The sequence below is a fragment of the Manis pentadactyla genome, chromosome 1 (assembly GCF_030020395.1).
Source record: "Manis pentadactyla isolate mManPen7 chromosome 1, mManPen7.hap1, whole genome shotgun sequence".
NCBI lineage: Eukaryota > Metazoa > Chordata > Mammalia > Pholidota > Manidae > Manis > Manis pentadactyla.
Genome location: NC_080019.1, coordinates 195,934,571 through 195,951,706, shown reverse-complemented (window position 1 = coordinate 195,951,706; position 17,136 = coordinate 195,934,571). Strand labels below are relative to the sequence as shown.

General features: G+C 49.1%; 4 protein-coding genes across 5 annotated transcripts in view; 2 read left to right on the top strand and 2 right to left on the bottom strand.

The window, feature by feature from the left end:
* The window catches only part of TSPEAR (thrombospondin type laminin G domain and EAR repeats), a 158,629-nt gene that overhangs the window by 21,525 nt on the left and 119,968 nt on the right, over window positions 1-17,136 (top strand). The gene's annotated exons all lie outside the window — the stretch shown is intronic.
* On the bottom strand, window positions 2,844-3,409 carry LOC118925820 (keratin-associated protein 12-1-like). Its single transcript, XM_036912065.2, has one exon. It carries the CDS (start codon window positions 3,368-3,370, stop codon window positions 3,110-3,112), a length of 261 nt encoding a protein of 86 aa, XP_036767960.2. The 5' UTR covers window positions 3,371-3,409; the 3' UTR covers window positions 2,844-3,109.
* On the top strand, window positions 4,137-5,192 carry LOC118925817 (keratin-associated protein 12-1-like). The gene has a single exon (XM_057505329.1). The coding sequence runs from the start codon at window positions 4,434-4,436 to the stop codon at window positions 4,878-4,880; it is 447 nt and encodes a 148-aa protein (XP_057361312.1). The 5' UTR covers window positions 4,137-4,433; the 3' UTR covers window positions 4,881-5,192.
* Window positions 14,364-16,067, bottom strand: LOC118925807 (keratin-associated protein 10-12-like). 2 transcript variants are annotated; one of them, XM_057505296.1, is made up of 2 exons: window positions 15,681-16,067; window positions 14,364-15,590 (listed from the first exon to the last, which is right to left on the bottom strand). In XM_057505296.1, exons 1-2 carry the CDS (start codon window positions 16,049-16,051, stop codon window positions 15,302-15,304), a joined length of 660 nt encoding a protein of 219 aa, XP_057361279.1. In that variant the 5' UTR covers window positions 16,052-16,067; the 3' UTR covers window positions 14,364-15,301. The 2 variants fall into 2 exon arrangements, with proteins under 2 accessions (XP_057361279.1, XP_036767948.2); XM_036912053.2 differs by having other exon boundaries at window positions 14,364-16,067.

Genomic DNA, 17,136 nt, shown 5'->3' with positions numbered 1-17,136 from the left:
TGAATCTATTATTTTATGACTTTCATTATTTTTAGAAAGCTTCTCAGCTGTTACCTTGTCAAATATTTCCTCTGCTTTATTTTCTCTCTCCTCTCTTTCTAATTACATGCAATAATGATTATTTGATATGTCCTAAAGCTCTTTGATGTTTTGTTGTTTTTTTTCCCACCATCTTTCTCTTTGTGTTTTCATATGGGCAATTTCTATTTACCTATCTCCAAATTCAACAACTCCACACCTGGCTGTGTCAAGTTTACTGATGAGCTGACGGAAGGAATTCATCTTTGATATTGTAGTTTGACTTACGTGCTGTCTGTTTAATTCTGGGTTACAGTTCCCATTGCTCATTGAAATCCCTCACCTGCTTATATATGTCCATGTTTTACACTTGATCCTTTTACATACTGGAGCATTGTGATTTATATATTTCTCATATATATTTGGTCTTTGTACATGGTTCCTGACTTGCAGGTCCCAAAACTCTTGGAATTTCCTAAGTGCTGAAAGTAACCGCGGTGCCTTTTGTTATGTTAATGAGGTGGGTTTTGGAAAGTACCTAAGGATAGGGCTGGTTGCCAAAAGACCCAACTCTGTGATTAGAGGCTTGGAACTTCCATTACCATCCCGTGACCTCTCAGGGGGAGACGGGCTTGAGGTTGAACCAATTGCCAGTGGCTAGTGATGTAATGAATCATATCTCTGTAATGAAGCTTCACACACCCATAAAAACTCAGAAGGACTGGGCTGGGAGAGCTTCTGCATTGTTGTACATGTGAAGGTGCAGAGAGACTAGCACAGCAGGAGGGGCATGGAAGTTCCATGCCCTTTCCTCATGCCTTACTCTGTGCATCTCTTCCATCTGACTGTTCCTGAGTTACATTGTTTTATAATAAATCAGTGGTCTAGTAAATAAAATGTGTCTCTGAGTTCTGTGGGCTGCTCTAGCAAATTAATCAAACCCAAGGAGAGTGTTTGGGGAACCTCCGGTCTATAGCTTGTTGTTTAGAAACACAGGTGACAGCCTGTTTGTGACTGGTGTCTCAGGTGGGGGCTGGGGGAAGTCTTACAGCTGACTGACTGAGCCCTTAACTTGTGGGCTCTGATGCTGTTGCCAGGATACCCAGATGATGTCCCTAAGTATTGCTTATTGGGGGTGTGGGGAAGACTCCCTGACTCACACATGTGCAAATTGGGTCCAGAAGTGCAATATACATATTAACCATAGTTATTTATTTAAGCTCTATATGCCCTATACAACTCAATGTTTCACTCCATCCCACAGGAAACTATTATCCTACATTTAATATTTATTATACCCATGCTTTTTTTTTTATAGATTTACCACACATTTACCCCTCATCATTCTACTGCATCTCTTAAAACTTCTTACATATTTGCCACTTCTTTGACTCTTTTTTGCTGCATTCTGGACACTTTCTCTAGATCTGCCTTCTGATTTTTCTAATTCTCTCTTTAGCTGTGTCTAATATTCTGTTTATGTTGTTCCCTGGGTATTAAATTTCCGTTACTTGATTTTTTGTTTCCAGGAGTTCTGTTTGTTTCTTTAGGTCTGTTTCTTTCTTCTATTTTAATAAACTCTCACTCTGTTCTCATATTTACAGTACTTTTTTGTATTTCTTTAAATATATTAACTTGTTCTCTTTTATAGTCACCATGCTATACATCATATTCCCCAGGACTTATTTATTTTATTACTAGAAGTCTGTACCTTTGACCACCTTCACCTGTTTCACCCCAACCCCCACCCCAGACTTCTGGAAACCACCAATCTGTTCTATCTTTGAATTGGCTTTTTTGTTTTTTGTTTGTTTTTGGATTCCAAATATAAGTGAGATCATACAGTATTTATCTTTCTGTGTCTGCCCTATTTCACTTGTCATAGTTCTAAAGTTTCTGTCTGATAGCTCCAACATCTGGGTCATTTTTGAGTCCAGTTTTGTTGGTTGCTTTGTGTCTTGACAACGGATTGAATTTTCCTTGCTTTTTTGTATGTTTAATCATTTTTTATTGAATATCGGATATCATGTATTAATCAGAGTGGACATGAACAGTGCTTCCCCCTGGCAGTGGGTGGGTCTCTTCTGCTGTCATGTCATCAGGGTGCTGGGGGAGGTTTGAAGCAACCTGCTGAGATGGTGACCTTGGTCTGGGTCTGGCGACCATGAGGCCCTTCAGGGCACCTAAGACCTCTCTGTGGCAGGCTGCAAGTGCCTCGCACTTAGGGTGGGGGCTGGGGGGCAGTGTTGTTGCTCCACCCTAAGTTTTCAGCTGCCCCTCATGCCTGGCACACAGAGGGGGCCTCTACACACGTTTGCCTTCCCCCAGATGACTGATGCTGCTTGTGCAGCCGCCGGCCAGGCTGCGTTGGGAGGCAGGAGGGCTCTCTGTCGCCCTGGCCCAGGGTCAGTCTGAGCAGGCCCCTTGGGCCTGGGACCTGGGCTCAGGTGTCCTGCTGCTCCTCCCTGGAGGGCCGGATCCCACTTTGTACATGCCCTGGGTCTGTGTGCGAGTTTCCTGCCCTCCCTGTTGCAGCGATCCTTGCAGGTACCATGTGGGCCTCAGGGCCCAGGCCTGATTCCCATCCTTCGCTTGGGGAGAGGAAGTTTTCCCTGTCCTTCCCCACCCACAGTGTGGGTCTCAACTGGCAGAGGCGGGGACAGCACCTTCCCTTGCCCCTCCACCCACCAAGGACTCTGTGCTTCAGCTGAGCCTTTGGGAAGAACACTGTGGAGGAGGGGCTGCTGTGTTTATGACTGGCATGTGCCTTCAAGGAAGGGCTTCAACCATATGTGAAGGTAAAACAGAGGCACAAGCTGCATGGGGAAAGCATGATTTATTTGGCTCCCATGGGGTATGGTTTCCATGGGGACAGAGCAGGACCCTCAGGACCAGGGCTTCGCTGAGGGGATGTGCAGGTCACGGAGGGATCCAGATCATCCTGCCATGTTCTCCACAAAAAGCTCAGAGGGTTTGTTGAGCATGTTTTCATTGGCCACGTGCAGAACCTGGAGGGCCACCAAGGATTCATTTTAGAGGGGAGCAAGTGTGGCCCTTGTGCACTGGGAGCAGCTGGGTAGGAGATGCGTGGTCAGCAGCAGAAAGGGGTGCTACAGGAGACGGGTCTGAAGAGCAGGGTGGGGCAGGAGTGCTGGCAGCACCCGGAGGACTGGCAGGAGGGGGCCATGCACACGGCAGGCTTGTAGCTCACGGGCACACACACAGTGGGTCTGCAGCTCATGGGCATGCACACAGTGGGCTGGCAGCTCACAGGCACACAGCAGGATGCCTGGCAGGGGCTGGGCATGCAGCAGGCAGCCTGGCAGCCTGTGGAGCAGCTGGTGTGGCACATGTCGGTGTGGCACTAGGCTGGTGTTGTGTGGAGGGTAGTGATGTCTGCAGGCTCCTTCTCTGGGTGGCCTTTTTATCTGGGTTGTGGGCATCCCAGCAACACAGAAGCACAGCTGTTGACTTCCTCCTGGCCCTTTCCACCACGTTTCCCCAATACCTTCTCATCCTGGGACGCACCTTCCTGTGATATGCTCCAGCATAAATATGTTTGACTTTGAGGTCGATTTCTCCTTCTGTGAACAGAATGTTCTGGTTTGACTTTATATGGGGTTTGTGTTGTTGTTTCTCCAGACCATTATTGTGCACATAGCACGACTGGCTCAACTCAGAGTACTGTATCTTCTTATTTCTTTTTGTGTCATGCCATCAATGAAGACTTTGGGGCAATAATGTATTTTGAGCTTTTATTTATAAAGGAAAACATTAAGCAGGAGTCTGCAAGCTGAAGTCTATGGGACAAATCTGTCCTGCTGCCTGTCTTGTAAATAAAATTTTATTGGAAACGGCCATACCCATTCACCTGTGTATTGTCTGGGGCTGCATTTGCATGAGACTGTGTGACTGCAAAGCCCGAAATACCATCTGCCCTTTACAGAAAGTTTGCCAACTTCTGCCTTATAGAATAGAAATCTATACAAGAACCGATGTGTTGATGCAACAGATAGATTGCTATAAGGCAAAAGAGATGACCTAGCCTTATGAATCTTCTAGGGCAATGAATAAATGAGCAAATGACAATATTAATGCACGAAATAATTCCAGGGGGGTGCTGAATCCCAGAAAGGAAAAAGTTTCAGCAGATAGAGTAATGAGGGGTGCTGGTGGGAAGGACCTTGAACATCATGATGTGGGGTCTTCTGTCCCCAACTGATGGAAGCTTCCCCATTCAGCCTGGACCTTGCTTCCAGGAGTCACAGGGCCTCTGAGTCATAGTGAGCCTCAGCAGAGGAGGAACTTCCCCAACTGAGTCACTTCACCCAGAGACTCCAGGAAGAGACCATGGGGAGGGCCAAGGAGGAGAAACAACCAGGCAGCCAGGGGGAGGCACCGTGTGGCTTGTTGCTATGGCGCCGTGGCCCGTATATAAAGGCCACACTGGGGAAGGAGCCTCCAGACCAGTCCTGTCCTCCACCCTGATCCCACCCCAGCCGCACACCACCATGTGCCGCACCAGCTGCTCCTCCGGCTGCCAGGCGCCCTGCTATGTTCCCAGTTCCTGCCAGGCGTCCTGCTGTGTGCCCAGCCCCTGCCAGGCATCCTGCTTTGTGCTCAGACCCTGCCAGACAGCTTGCTGTATGCCTGTGAACTGCAAGCCTGTTTACTGCATGCCTGTGAGCTGCAAGCCGGGTCTATGCACACCCGTGAGCTGCAAGCCAGCCATATGCACGCCTGTGAGCTCCAGGCCCGTTGTGTGCATGGCCCCCTGCTGCCAGTCCTCCGGGTGCTGCCAGCCTTCCTGCCCCACCCTGGTCTGCAGACCTGCCCCCTGTGGCACCTCTTCCTGCTGCTGAGCTTCTTGCTGCTGAGCTTCCTGCTGCTGAGCCCATGGCCCCCCAGAACCCCTCCTCTGTGGGGTCAGAAGTAGCTGGCTCTCTGAACTCCTACAAGGCAGCCCAGACATCTTCCACTTCAGGCCTTCTGGACCCGACTAGACCACCTTGCAGCAAGGCTGCTCCATCCCAGCGGTCCAGCCTGAGGCGCCCAGCCCCCAGTGTCCCCTGGCCCCAGCCCTGGTCATGCACACGGCACCCACCCTGCCTGGTGTGGAGCGTCCAGGCTCTGCAGCTTCCAGCATTGAAGGCCTAATAAACGCCAGAGTGTGAGGCCCAGCTGAGCGTGTGACGACTCTCCTTTAGTGCTTTTCCCCAAACGGCTTCCTCGGGCGGGTGTTTCCACAGAGATTCCAGAAAACTCCTCCTGCAGAGGAGGAGCAGGGTCCCAGAAGGCCGTGCCTGGTGACAAGCGCTCAAAGGTGGCCCCTCGGGCATGTGGGCATGCTCCTAGCACTCAGCCTGATGGCACCCTGGGTTTCCTTCTGACCCGCTTGGCTCCTTGAACTCAGGAGGTCATTTCTTACCCTGCCCTGGGTGGGGCTGAGGACAAATCACTTTCTGAGCTGACCCCTCTTAGGTGAAAAGGTGCTCTGCTCGGCAGTGAATACGCAGAGTCCGCTCCTCTCTGCGAGCTGACGGCTGTGCACCCTGTTGGAGAGCATAGCTCCTCCTCCTCCCGTCAGTGGGAAAGGGCTTGTGGGTGAAATCCGTGGCCCCCCAGAGATGCCCACGCCCTGATCCCCACCTGTGGGCATGGTCCCTGGCAGGCAAAGTGATCTTGTGCTCGGGAATAAATTCAGGGTCTTGCGCCGGGAAACGGTCCTGGGTTACACCTGGACCTTTGGGACGTCCCTGCGGGCTGTGGGGTGCCGGCCCGGGGTCCCTGCAGGGCCTTGGAGGGAGGCAGAGGGGGACGGGACATGGCTGCAGAAGGAGGCCCGGGGTGCGCAGACACCGAGAGGGACCAGGGTGCTTCTGCTGGGGCCTCTGGGAGGGTCCGGCCGGGCCACACTGGTTCAGCCCAGCAAGACCCGTTTCAGGGTCTGGGCCCTGCAGCAGTGAAAGAAGGAATTCATGTGGTTTCAGCTGCCATGTCCGTGGTCCTTCGTCCCGGTGGACGTGGGACGGAGCCGTCGTCCCTGTCGCACAGCTCGGATGCCCGCCTTTCCTCCGCGGCCCTGCCAGCTGTGCCCCGGCTGTGGATGGGGGGTGGTGGGGGCAGAGCAGGTGGGGGAGGAGGGGAGCCGGGCTTCACCTCTCACGCGGGCCTCGGCCCTGCTTGCTCTGCGGGCCCCAGCCTGCCCTTCCCCCTCTCTGGGTCTGTCCCACCCAGGGCTCTTCCTGGGTGTCCCCCTGGACCGTGGGGGCCCTCGGGCAGCATCGCCTTGGGGCTCCCCCACCGGAACTTCCAGCAGAGATTCTGGCTGGTGGCCTCCCTGCGGGGACAGGGCTCCCTCCCGGAGGTCCCCCACAGATCCTCACCTGCTGAGGGCGTGACAGCCCCAGACCTCCCACCCCCGACGGCGGGGGGTGGTCCCATTCTCCCCAGGAAATGCCCTCCTGCCCTCAGGCCTGCGGCGCCCTCCTCCTGGCCTGTCCACCCATCCAGGGGCTGGAGCTGGGCAGGGGATGGAGTGGTGTCCCAGGGCCCGTTAGTCTCACTGCCTGGGGGTGGAAGCCTGCGTGGGGGGGCCCTGCTCCCCGCTTGTGGCTGCAGGAAGGCGGAGGCTGCGTGGGGGATGCTGGTGTTACTCCGGGAGGGAGACCCAGTCCAGAAACCACACGGCTGCCCCAGGGACAGACAGGAGAGGCCCAGAGGCTGGAGGAGGCTGCAGGCACACCGGGGTGCCAGGGGGCAGCTTCTGGGACCAAGAAATAGTGTAAGAGGAGCATCAGGAAGGGGGTCCTTCCTGCGGGGAGGCCCGTATCTAGGAACCCTCACACTTTACTGCCGACATCGCGGGCTGACGAGGCCATGGGGCCGGAGGAACCCTGCGCACCGGCCACGCAGCCCTTTCTCACCATCATCCCCTCCAAGCCGGTCTGCCTGGCCAGGCCTGCGTTACTGTCACCCGAATCCAAGCCGGGCCCCTTTGTGTCACGTCCTTGCCCTACAGACAGCCTCCCAAACACCCTGGTGGCCACCAGTGCCGCCCACCGGGCAGTGGAGGGGGACTTGACGGTCTCCTCTGTGATGTCTCTGGGGCGGCACCTGTCCCGGCCTCAGGCAGGGCGGATGATGGGGCCCCGCGTCTGGGAGCACCCGTCTTGCTCACTGCAAACGGGGGGCTCACCTGCAGCCCAGGGGATCGCAGGGCGTTTGGCATTGTCTTTGTGCAGTGAACATGTGTCCCATAAACTTCCAAAGGCGAAGAGCACCCGTGGCCTCTGACCAACTCTCCCTCCGGGTCGGTGTGGCCGGCTGACCCCGGGGGGTGACCCGCAGTGAGCAGCTCAGCCACCTGGCGCTGTCTGTGGCTGCAGCTGGCTCTGGGTGAGGAGCTGTCGGGGGTCCCAGGGCTCTTGGCCGCGGAGGACTCGGTGGGGGCGCTGTCCCCACGTGTGTCCGCACCCCTGCACCTCACTTTCCTTTGGCCTGGGGTGAGGTGAAGCCTTCCCCAGCACCTTTAACTCTGTGTTCTCTGAAGAGTCCATCAACACCTTGTCCGTTTATGGTCATACCTTTCTTAACATTTGAATGGACAAGTAATGAGTATGGCTTTGAATAAATCAGGGCAAACTGAAAGATTTAAGAGTCAAGGAAGGTTTATCTTTAAAGGCCCTCTTAGAGTTTTTTTCTGTCCCCTCTTCCCCAGGGTAGAGCCAAGTTGGGGTAGGGGGGTGCCTATAGGCTCCCCAACAGGTCCCTCTGGGGAGGGGCCTCCTGTTCCTAGGCCCGTCTGCTTCCATGGGTCTCCTCAGTCTGTTCCTGGCCCAAGGGATCAGTAGGGCTCCTGATGCTGACCTGGTCGGTCTGACTGGTGCCCACTTGACTTTCTAGTGCTAGTGGCCCACTGAGACTGCAGGCTCATCCCCTCCCCGCACCCCCCTGGCCTGAAGGGAGGCTCACAGGTGCCTTTTTTTTTTTTTTGGTATCATTAATCTACAATTACATGAGGAACATTATGGTTACTAGACTCCCGCCTTCACAAAGTCCCCCCCATAAACCCTATTACGGTCACTGTCCATCAGCGTAGTAACATGCTGTAGAATCACTACTTGTCTTCTCTGTGTTGCACAGCCCTCCCCATTGCCCCCACCCCACACATTATACATGCTAATCATAATGCCCCCTTTCTTCCCCCATGTCTTATCCCTCCCTTCCCTCCCATCCTCCCCAGTCCCTTTCCCTTTGGTAACTGTTAATCCATTCTTGGGTTCTGTGATTCTGCTGCTGTTCTGTTTTCCTTCAGTTTTTTCTTTGTTCTTATATCCACATACAAGTGAAATCGTTTGGTACTTGTGTTTCTCTGCCTGGCTTATTTCGCTGAGCATAATACCCTCTAGCTCCATCCATGTTGTTGCAAATGGTAGGATTTGTTTTCTTCTTATGGCTGAGTAGTATTCCATTGTGTATATGTACCACATCTTCTTTATCCATTCATCTACTGATGGACACTTACCTTGCTTCCATTTCTTGGCTATTGTAAATAGTGCTGTGATAAACATAGGGGTGCATCTGCCTTTTTCAAACTGGGCTACTGCATTCTTAGGATGAATTCCTAGAAGTGGAATTCCTGGGTCAAATGGTATTTCTATTTCGAGCTTTTTGAGGAACCTCCATACTGCTTTCCACAATGGTTGAACTAATTTACATTCCCACCAGCAGTGTAGGAGGGTTCCCCTTTCTCCACAGCCTCCCCAACATTTGTTGTTGTTTGTCTTTTGGATGGTGGTGATCCTTATTGGTGTGAGGTGATATCTCATTGTGGTTTTAATTTGCATTTCTCTGATGACTAGTGATGTGGAGCATCTTTTCATGTGTCTGTTGGCCATCTGAATTTCTTCTTTGGAGAACTGTCTATTCACCTCCTCTGCCCATTTTTTAATTGGATTATTTGCTTTTTGTTTGTTGGGGTGCATGAGCTCTTTATATATTTTGGATGTCAACCCTTTATCGGATCTGTCATTTATGAATATATTCTCCCATACTGTAGGGTACCTTTTTGTTCTGTTGATGGTGTCCTTTGTTGTACAGAAGCTTTTCAGCTTGATATAGTCCCATTTGTTCATTTTTGCTTTTGTTTCCTTGCCCGGGGAGATATGTTCATGAAGAAGTCACTCATGTTTATGTCCAAGAGATTTTTGCATGTGTTTTTTTCTGAGTTTTATGGTTTCTTAACTTAAATTCAGGTCTTTGATCCATTTCTAATTTTCTCTTGTGTATGGGGTTAGACAGTGATCCAGTTTCATTCTCTTGCATGTAGCTGTCCAGTTTTGCCAATACCAATTGTTGAAGAGGCTGTCATTTCCCCATTGTATGTCCATGGCTCCTTTATCATATATTAAATGACTGTATGCGTTTGGGTTAATGTTTGGAGCCTCTATTCTGTTCCACTGGTCTGTGGCTCTGTTCTTGTGCCAGTACCAAATTTTCTGGATTTCTGTGGCTTTGTAGTAGAGCTTGAAGTTGGGGAACGAGATCCCCCCCACTTTATTCTTCCTTCTCAGGATTGCTTTGGCTCTTTGGGGTCTTAGGTGGGTCCATATGAATTTTTGAACTATTTGTTTCAGTTTGTTGAAGAATGCTGTTGATAATTTGATAGGGATTGCATCAAATCTGTATATTGCTTTGGGCAGGATGGCCATTTTGATGATATTAATTCTTCCTAGCCAAGAGCATGGGATGAGTTTCCATTTGTTAGTGTCCTCTTTAATTTCTCTTAAGAGTGTCTTGTAGTTTTCAGGGTATAGGTTTTTCACTTCCTTGGTTAGGTTTATTCCTAGGTATTTTATTTTTTTGATGCAATTGTGAATGGAATTGTTTTCCTGATTTCTCTTTCTGCTAGGTTATCAGTGTATAAGAAAGCCACCGATTTCTGTGTATTAATTTTGTATCCTGCAACTTTGCTGAATTCTGATATTAGTTGTAGTAGTTTTGGAGTGGATTCTTTAGGGTTTTTTATGTACAATATCATGTCATCTGCAAATAGTGACAGTTTGACTTCTTCTTTACCAATCTGAATTTCTTGTGTTTCTTTGTTTTGTCTAATTGCCATGGCTAGGACCTCCAGTACTATGTTGAATAACAGTGGGGAGAGTGGGCATCCCTGTCTTGTTCCCAATCTTAGAGGAAAAGCTTTCAGCTTCTTGTTGTTCAGTATGATGTTGGCTGTGGGTTTATCATATATGGCCTTTATTATGTTGAGGTACTTGCCCTCTATACCCATTTCGTTGAGAGTTTCTATCATGAATGGATGTTGAATTTTGTCGAATGCTTTTTCAGCATCTATGGAGATAATCATCTGATTTTTGTCCTTCTTTTTGTTTATGTGGTAGATGATGTTGATGGATTTTTGAATGTTGTACCATCCTTGAATCCCTGAGATGAATCCCACTTTGTCATGGTGTATGATCCTCTTGATGTATTTTTGAATTTGGTTTGCTAATATTTTGTTGAGTATTTTTGCATCTACATTCATCTGGGATATCGGTCTGTAATTTTCTTTTTGGTGGGGTCTTTGCCTGGTTTTGGTATTAGGGTGATGCTAGCTTCATAGAATGAGTTTGGGAGTATTCCCTCCTCTTCTACTTGTTGGAAAACTTTAAGGAGAATGGGTATTATGTCTTCTCTGGATGTCTGATAAAATTCCATGGTAAATCCATCTGGCCTGGGGGTTTTGCTCTTGGGTAGTTTTTTAATTACCACTTCAATTTCATTGCTGGTAATTGGTCTGTTTAGATTTTCTGTTTCTTCCTGGGTCAGTCTTGGAAGGTTGTATTTTTCTAGGAAGTTGTCCATTTCTTCTAGGTTATCCAGCTTGTTAGCATATAGGTTTTCATAGTATTCTCTAATAATTTTTTTGTATTTCTGTGGGGTCTGTCTTGATTTTTCCTTTCTCTTTTCTGATTGTGTTGATGTGTTTTGATTCTCTTTATCTCTTAATAAGTATGGCTAGAGGCTTATCTATTTTGTTTATTTTCTCAAAGAACCAGCTCTTGGTTTCATTGATTTTTTTTCTATTGTTTTATTCTTCTCAGTTTTATTTATTTCTTCTCTGATCTGTATTATGTCCCTCCTTCTGCTGACTTTAGGCCTCATTTGTTCTTCTTTTTCCAATTTCGATAATTGTGACTTTAGAGTATTCATTTGGGATTGTTCTTCCTTTAAATATACCTGGATTGCTGTATACTTCCCTCTTGAGACTGCTTTCGCTGCGTCCTACAGAAGTTGGGGTCTTGTGTTTTTGTTGTCATTTGTTTCCATATATTGCTTGATCTCTATTTTAATTTGGTCATTGATCCATTGATTATTTAGGAACATGTTGTTAAGCCTCCATGTGTTTGTGAGCCTTTTTGCTTTCTTTGTACAGTTTATTTCTAGTTTTATATCTTTGTGGTCTGAAAAGTTGGTTGGTAGAATTTCAATTTTCTTGAATTTACTGAGGCTCTTTTTGTGGCCTAGTATGTGGTCTATTCTGGAGAATGTTCCATGTGCACTTGAGAAGAATGTATATCCTGCTGCTTTTGGGTGTAGCATTCTATAGATGTCCATTAGGTCCATCTGTTCAGTGCGTCTGTGTCCTTACTTATTTTTTGTCTGGTTGATCTGTCCTTTGGAGTGAGTGGTGTGTTGAAGTCTCCTAAAATGAATGCATTACATTCTATTTCCTCCTTTAATTCTGTTAGTATTTGTTTCACATATGTTGATGCTCCTGTGTTGGGTATATAGATATTTATAATGGTTATATCTTCTTGTTGGATTGACCCCTTTATCATTATGTAATGTCCTTCTTTGTCTTTTGTGACATTCTTTGTTTTGAAGTCTATTTTGCCTGATACAAGTACTGCAACTCCTGCTTCTTTCTCCCTGTTAGTTGGATGAAATATCTTTTTCTATCCATTCACTTTTAGTCTGTGTATGTCTTTGGGTTTAAAGTGAGTCTCTTGTAGGCATTATATATCTGGGTCTTGTTTTTTTTTATCCATTCAGTGACTCTATGTCTTTTGATTGGTGCATTCAGTCCATTTACATTTAGGGTGATTATAGATAGGTATGTACTTATTGCCATTGCAGGCTTTAGATTCGTGGTTACCAAAGATTCAAGGTTAACTTCCTTACTATCTATGAGTCTAACTTAACTCACTTAATATGCTATTACAAACACAATCTAAAGGTTCTTTTCTTTTTCTCCTCCTTTTTCTTCCTTCTCCATTGTTTATATATTAGGTATCATATTCTGTACTTTTTGTCTATCCCTTGATGGACTTAGGGGATAGTTAATTTAATTTTGCATTTGCTTGGTATTTAGCTGTTCTACTTTCTTTACTGTGGTTTTATTACCTCTGGTGACAGCTATTAAACCTTAGGAACACTTCCATCTATAGCAATCCCTCCAAAATACACTGTAGAGATGGTTTGTGGGAAGTAAATTCTCTCAGCTTTTGCTTATCTGGAAATTGTTTAATCCCTCCTCAAAGTTAAATGATAATCTTGCCAGATAATGTAATCTTGGTTTGAGACCCTTCTGCTTCATTGCATTAAATACATCATGCCACTCCCTTCTGGCCTGTAAGGTTTCTGCTGAGAAGTCTGATGTTAGCCTGATGGGCTTTCCTTTGTATGTGATCTTATTTCTCTGTCTGGCTGCTTTTAGTAGTCTGTCTTTATCCTTAATCTTTGCCATTTTAATTACCATATGTCTTGGTGTTGTCTTCCTTGGGTCCCTTGTGTTGGGAGATCTGTGGATCTCCATGGCCTGAGAGACTATCTCCTTACCCAGTTTGGGGAAGTTTTCAGCAACTACCTCCTCAAAGACACTTTCTATCCCTTTCTCTCTCTTCTTCTTCTGGTACTCCTATAATGTGAATATTGTTCCGTTTGGATTGGTCACACAGTTCTCTCAATATTCTTTAATTCTTAGAGATCCTTTTTTCCTCTCTGTGCCTCAGTTTCTTTGTATTTCTCCTCTCTAGTTTCTATTTCATTTATTGTCTCCTCCACCGTATCTAATCTGCTTTTAATACCCTCCATTGAGCTCTTTAATGATTGGATCTCTGACCAGAATTCATTCCTGAATTCTTGAATATCTTTCTGTACCTCCATGAGCATGTTAACAGTTTTTATTTTGAACTCCCTTTCAGGAAGATTCATAAGGTCAATGTCATGTTTCTCAGGAGTTGTATTAATTTTACTGTGAACCAGGTTCCTTTGGCTTTTCATATTTGTATATGGCGCCCTCTAGTGTCCATAATCTCTACTCTCTGGAGCTGCTCAGTCCCTGAAGCAATATTGGGGGTTGCAGGGGAGTGGTATTGGTGCCTGGGGAGGAAAGAGCTGTTTCCTGCTTCCTGGCTGCTGTGCCTGTCTCCACTGCCTGAAGTAGTGGGCCGGGCACAGAGGTATAAGCCTCTATGCTTTGCATTTGTAGTTGCTGTAGACAGATCTCCCCTCTGGCTGGCCTAACGCCAGGGTAGGGTTTGCTGGTTTGTGAGCCAGGTGTGGGCTGGCCGGGAGAAAGGTGCAGTAGGCTGTGTATCATGGAGGGGGGTCCTTGGAGCTGTGTAGCCAGCCAGGGGGATGGAGCACCTGTAGATCGCGAAAGCTCCCAACCTGCTGGGCAGAGTGCACCCGGACAATTTTGTCTACCTGTTCTTTCTCCTGAGCAGTAAGCTCTGTGCAATCCTTGCCCCTTTGGCAGCCCTTTTGCTAAGGGCTTCCTTGTTAGGAAGTCTCTTGGACTGCCCTCCTTTCTTTTGTCCCAGAGCAGCTGGATATGGATCCCTGCTTTCCAGAAGTGCCTGGAATCTCAGTCTCTCCAGGAATTCTGCCTGTCTTTGCTTTCCCACCCCCCTAATCACCAGAGTACCATGAAATGTAGGTTTGTGCTCCCAGAGCAGATCTCCGGAGCTAGGTATTCATCAGTCCCAGGCCTCCACTCCCTCCCTGCTCTGTTTCTCTTCCTCCCGCCTGTGAGCTGGGGTGGGGGAAGGGCTTCAGTCCTGCGGAGCCACAGCTCTGGTAGTTACCCTGTTCTGTGAGGTCTGCTCTTTTCTCCAGGTGTGTGCAGTCCGATGCCATCTTCTTTCCTGTTGCTCTCTCAGGATTAGTTGTATTAATTATATTTTTGTATTATATGTGGTTTTAGGAGGAAGCCTCTGTCTCACCTCTCATGCTGCCATCTTTAATCCTCTCCCTTTCTTTCTTTCTATACAAAAGTAATGGTGCATTTGTCAGACTGGATCCCCCGAGAAGTAAATGCCAAGTCAGGGTAGGTTGCAAGTGGTTTATTGTAGAAATGCCTGAGGTAGGTAAAGAAGAGCCCAGGGGCAGGAGAGAGAAAGTTAAGGCAGTGAAAGCTGACCCAACCCTCTGATTACAGAGTGGGAAGGGAGCAGGCTGGGTGGGCAGCACCTCAGGCCACTGCCCAGCCCAGAGCCAGGCTCAGACAGGGGCTATGTGCGGCGCCAGAGCAGAGGAGCCTGCAGGAGAGCAGAGAGGTGTCCTCCAGGACAGGGGGCCTGTGATGCGGCAAAGACCTGCTGAGGACGCGGGACCCCCACACTGGCAAGGAGGGCCACAGGGGCCAGGAGGAGAAGGCGGGATGTGGGGATGGGCTTCCGCAGTGCCAGGCCTCCCACCGTCTTCGTGATTGACTGTGGCTGCAGTGCCACCTCCCAGCTCGTGTGGGGACATCGGCAGGAGAGCACAGGGCCTTGGCTGGGGACCTCAGCCAGCAGCACAGGTGGCCACTCAGTGTCCTGTCAGGCCCTGGACTCCAGGATCTTCCTGCTTCTCTATCCCCACAAGAAGTCATGGGATGTTACCTTCCAGAGTCCTGGCATCCTGGGGGTGCACCCTCCCCCCAGCCCCTGCCGCACCCCACTTAGAGCTGGGGAGAAGACATAAAGCAGCATGTAGGGTGCAGAGAGCCAGCTTATCAGGCAGGCGGCCAGGTGCTCCCTCGGGACAGACAAGGGGTGGGACAGCAGGAGGGATGGGGGTGGGGGGATCGGGTTGCCCGTGAGGATGGTGGCCTGTGCTTGGGTTCTGGGATGGCCGTGGAAGTAGCTGTCAGCTTCCTGGGACACAGAGAAGACACCCCACAGGTGTTCTTTCTGTGGGTTTAAACTCCTAGGGGAGGCTAAGTGCCAGTGTCTCTGCGCTCACCCCTCCTGCTGAGGGACTGAGCCTGGCTGGCCTGAGGGTAACGAGTGGATCAGCAGCAGGCAGGGCGGGCGCACACGGGGCGGCAGAGCAGGGACACGCAGGAGGCCGGGCGGGAGCAGCTGGGCTGGCAGGGGGAGGCGGGGGCACAGCAGGGGGAGGCGGGCTCGCAGCAGGTGGGCCTGCACACGAGGTGGCAGATGAGGGACACGCAGGAGGAGAGTCTGCAGCAGGATGGGGGGCAGGGGGTGGGCTGGCAGCACTGGGGTGCTGGGCAGGGGGCAGCCCCAGAGCAGATGGGCACACAGCACATGGGCTCCCAGCACACGGGCACACAGCAGTCCTGCTGGCAAGGGGAGGAGGTGCAGCAGGGGGGCTGGCAGGTAGACTGGCAGCAGGAGGAGGCTGGGCAAATGGAAGACTCATAGCAGAGGGGCTTACAGCACACAGGTTTACAGCACATGAGCACACAGCAGGCCTGCTGGCATGGGGAGGAGGTACAGCAAGAGGGCTGGCAGCTAGACAGCTGGCAGCAGGAGGGTGTGCACGAGCTGGTGCAGGCTGATTGGCAGGGGCTGCACCCGCAGCTCACGGGGTTGCAGACGAGGGTCAGACAGGGGGCCGGGGCACAGCAGCTGGATTCACAGCAGCTGGAGGTGTAGCAAGGGGCCTCACAGCAGCTCTCGGGGCAGTCGTCCGCCTGCCAGGAGGGGCTGGTGCAAGAGCCCCAGGACCCAGGGTGGCAGACCTGGCTGCCATAGCTCAGGTCGCTAGAGCAGATGGACAGGGTGGAGGCGGCCATGGTGGGTGGTGGGATGCAGGAGGGAGTGTGAGTGTGTGAGTGTAAGTAAGGTGCTGAGGGGTGCAGCTTTTATACCCCTCCTGGGTGTGTATGTTACCCCAGAAGCAGTCTGAGCAAGGCCCTTCCTTCCTGGTTGGTGCTGAGAGCTGGTGCAGGAGACCCTTCATTAGTGCTAGTGTATTTTCTATAATTAGTTTTGCTCATTAAACTTGAGTTGTGTTGCAGGATGTTTTTCCAAATATCCTTTGTGTTGCTTCAGAAGTTAAGGAAAATATTTGAAGCCAGTGTTGTTGAGTTGGACACTTAGATGTGGACACTTCTCCAAAGTGATGAACTTTGTTTCTATCTTTCCCAAGTTAGGACAGCTAACGCAGTGGGGATGGAATACATTGACACATTTAAATGCGTGTGACATGAAACCTGCACATATTACAAACTATAAATGGTGCAGAGCAGTAGATCATGGAAAGCTCTCTTCCCTTCCACCCCCACCCCCAAGGTCCCCTGTGTCTTTTTAAAGAGAAGTCTCCCAATTTCAATGTCCAAAGGCCTGGCTCAGCCTCTCTGCTCTTGTTCTGTGTGACACACTCAGATGTGGCTCTGTTACAGGTCAAGCTATCCTCAGGCATTGTTCCATTTCCATTTTTCATAGTAAAAGATCACACTTTTTCACAAATAGTAGTGGGTTTTACATTTTGGGAATCCTTGTATGTCTGAAAATGTGTCAGTGTCACACTTTATGATAGTTTGTCTGGGTATAGAATTCTGATCTGAAATAATTATTTCCTCACAATGTTGAAGACAGACTTCCATTTTTTTGAGTTGTCCAGCATTGCTGCTGAGAGTCTGAAGCCATTCCTTTTTTGTTTTTCATCTTGTTTTTTGTACTCTGCAGGAACACTTGGTTTTCTTTTTTTTCTTGTTGTACATGTTTTGGTACAACATCCAGACTTGTACATTACTTCTCTTTCTGTGGTTGGAGCTCATTGAGGCTTTTGGGGTGAAAGCTCATTTCAGGAGATATTTTTGTTCTATTAAAAAATTATTTAGTCTTTCCTGGTATCCCTGTATGATCTTATTAGATG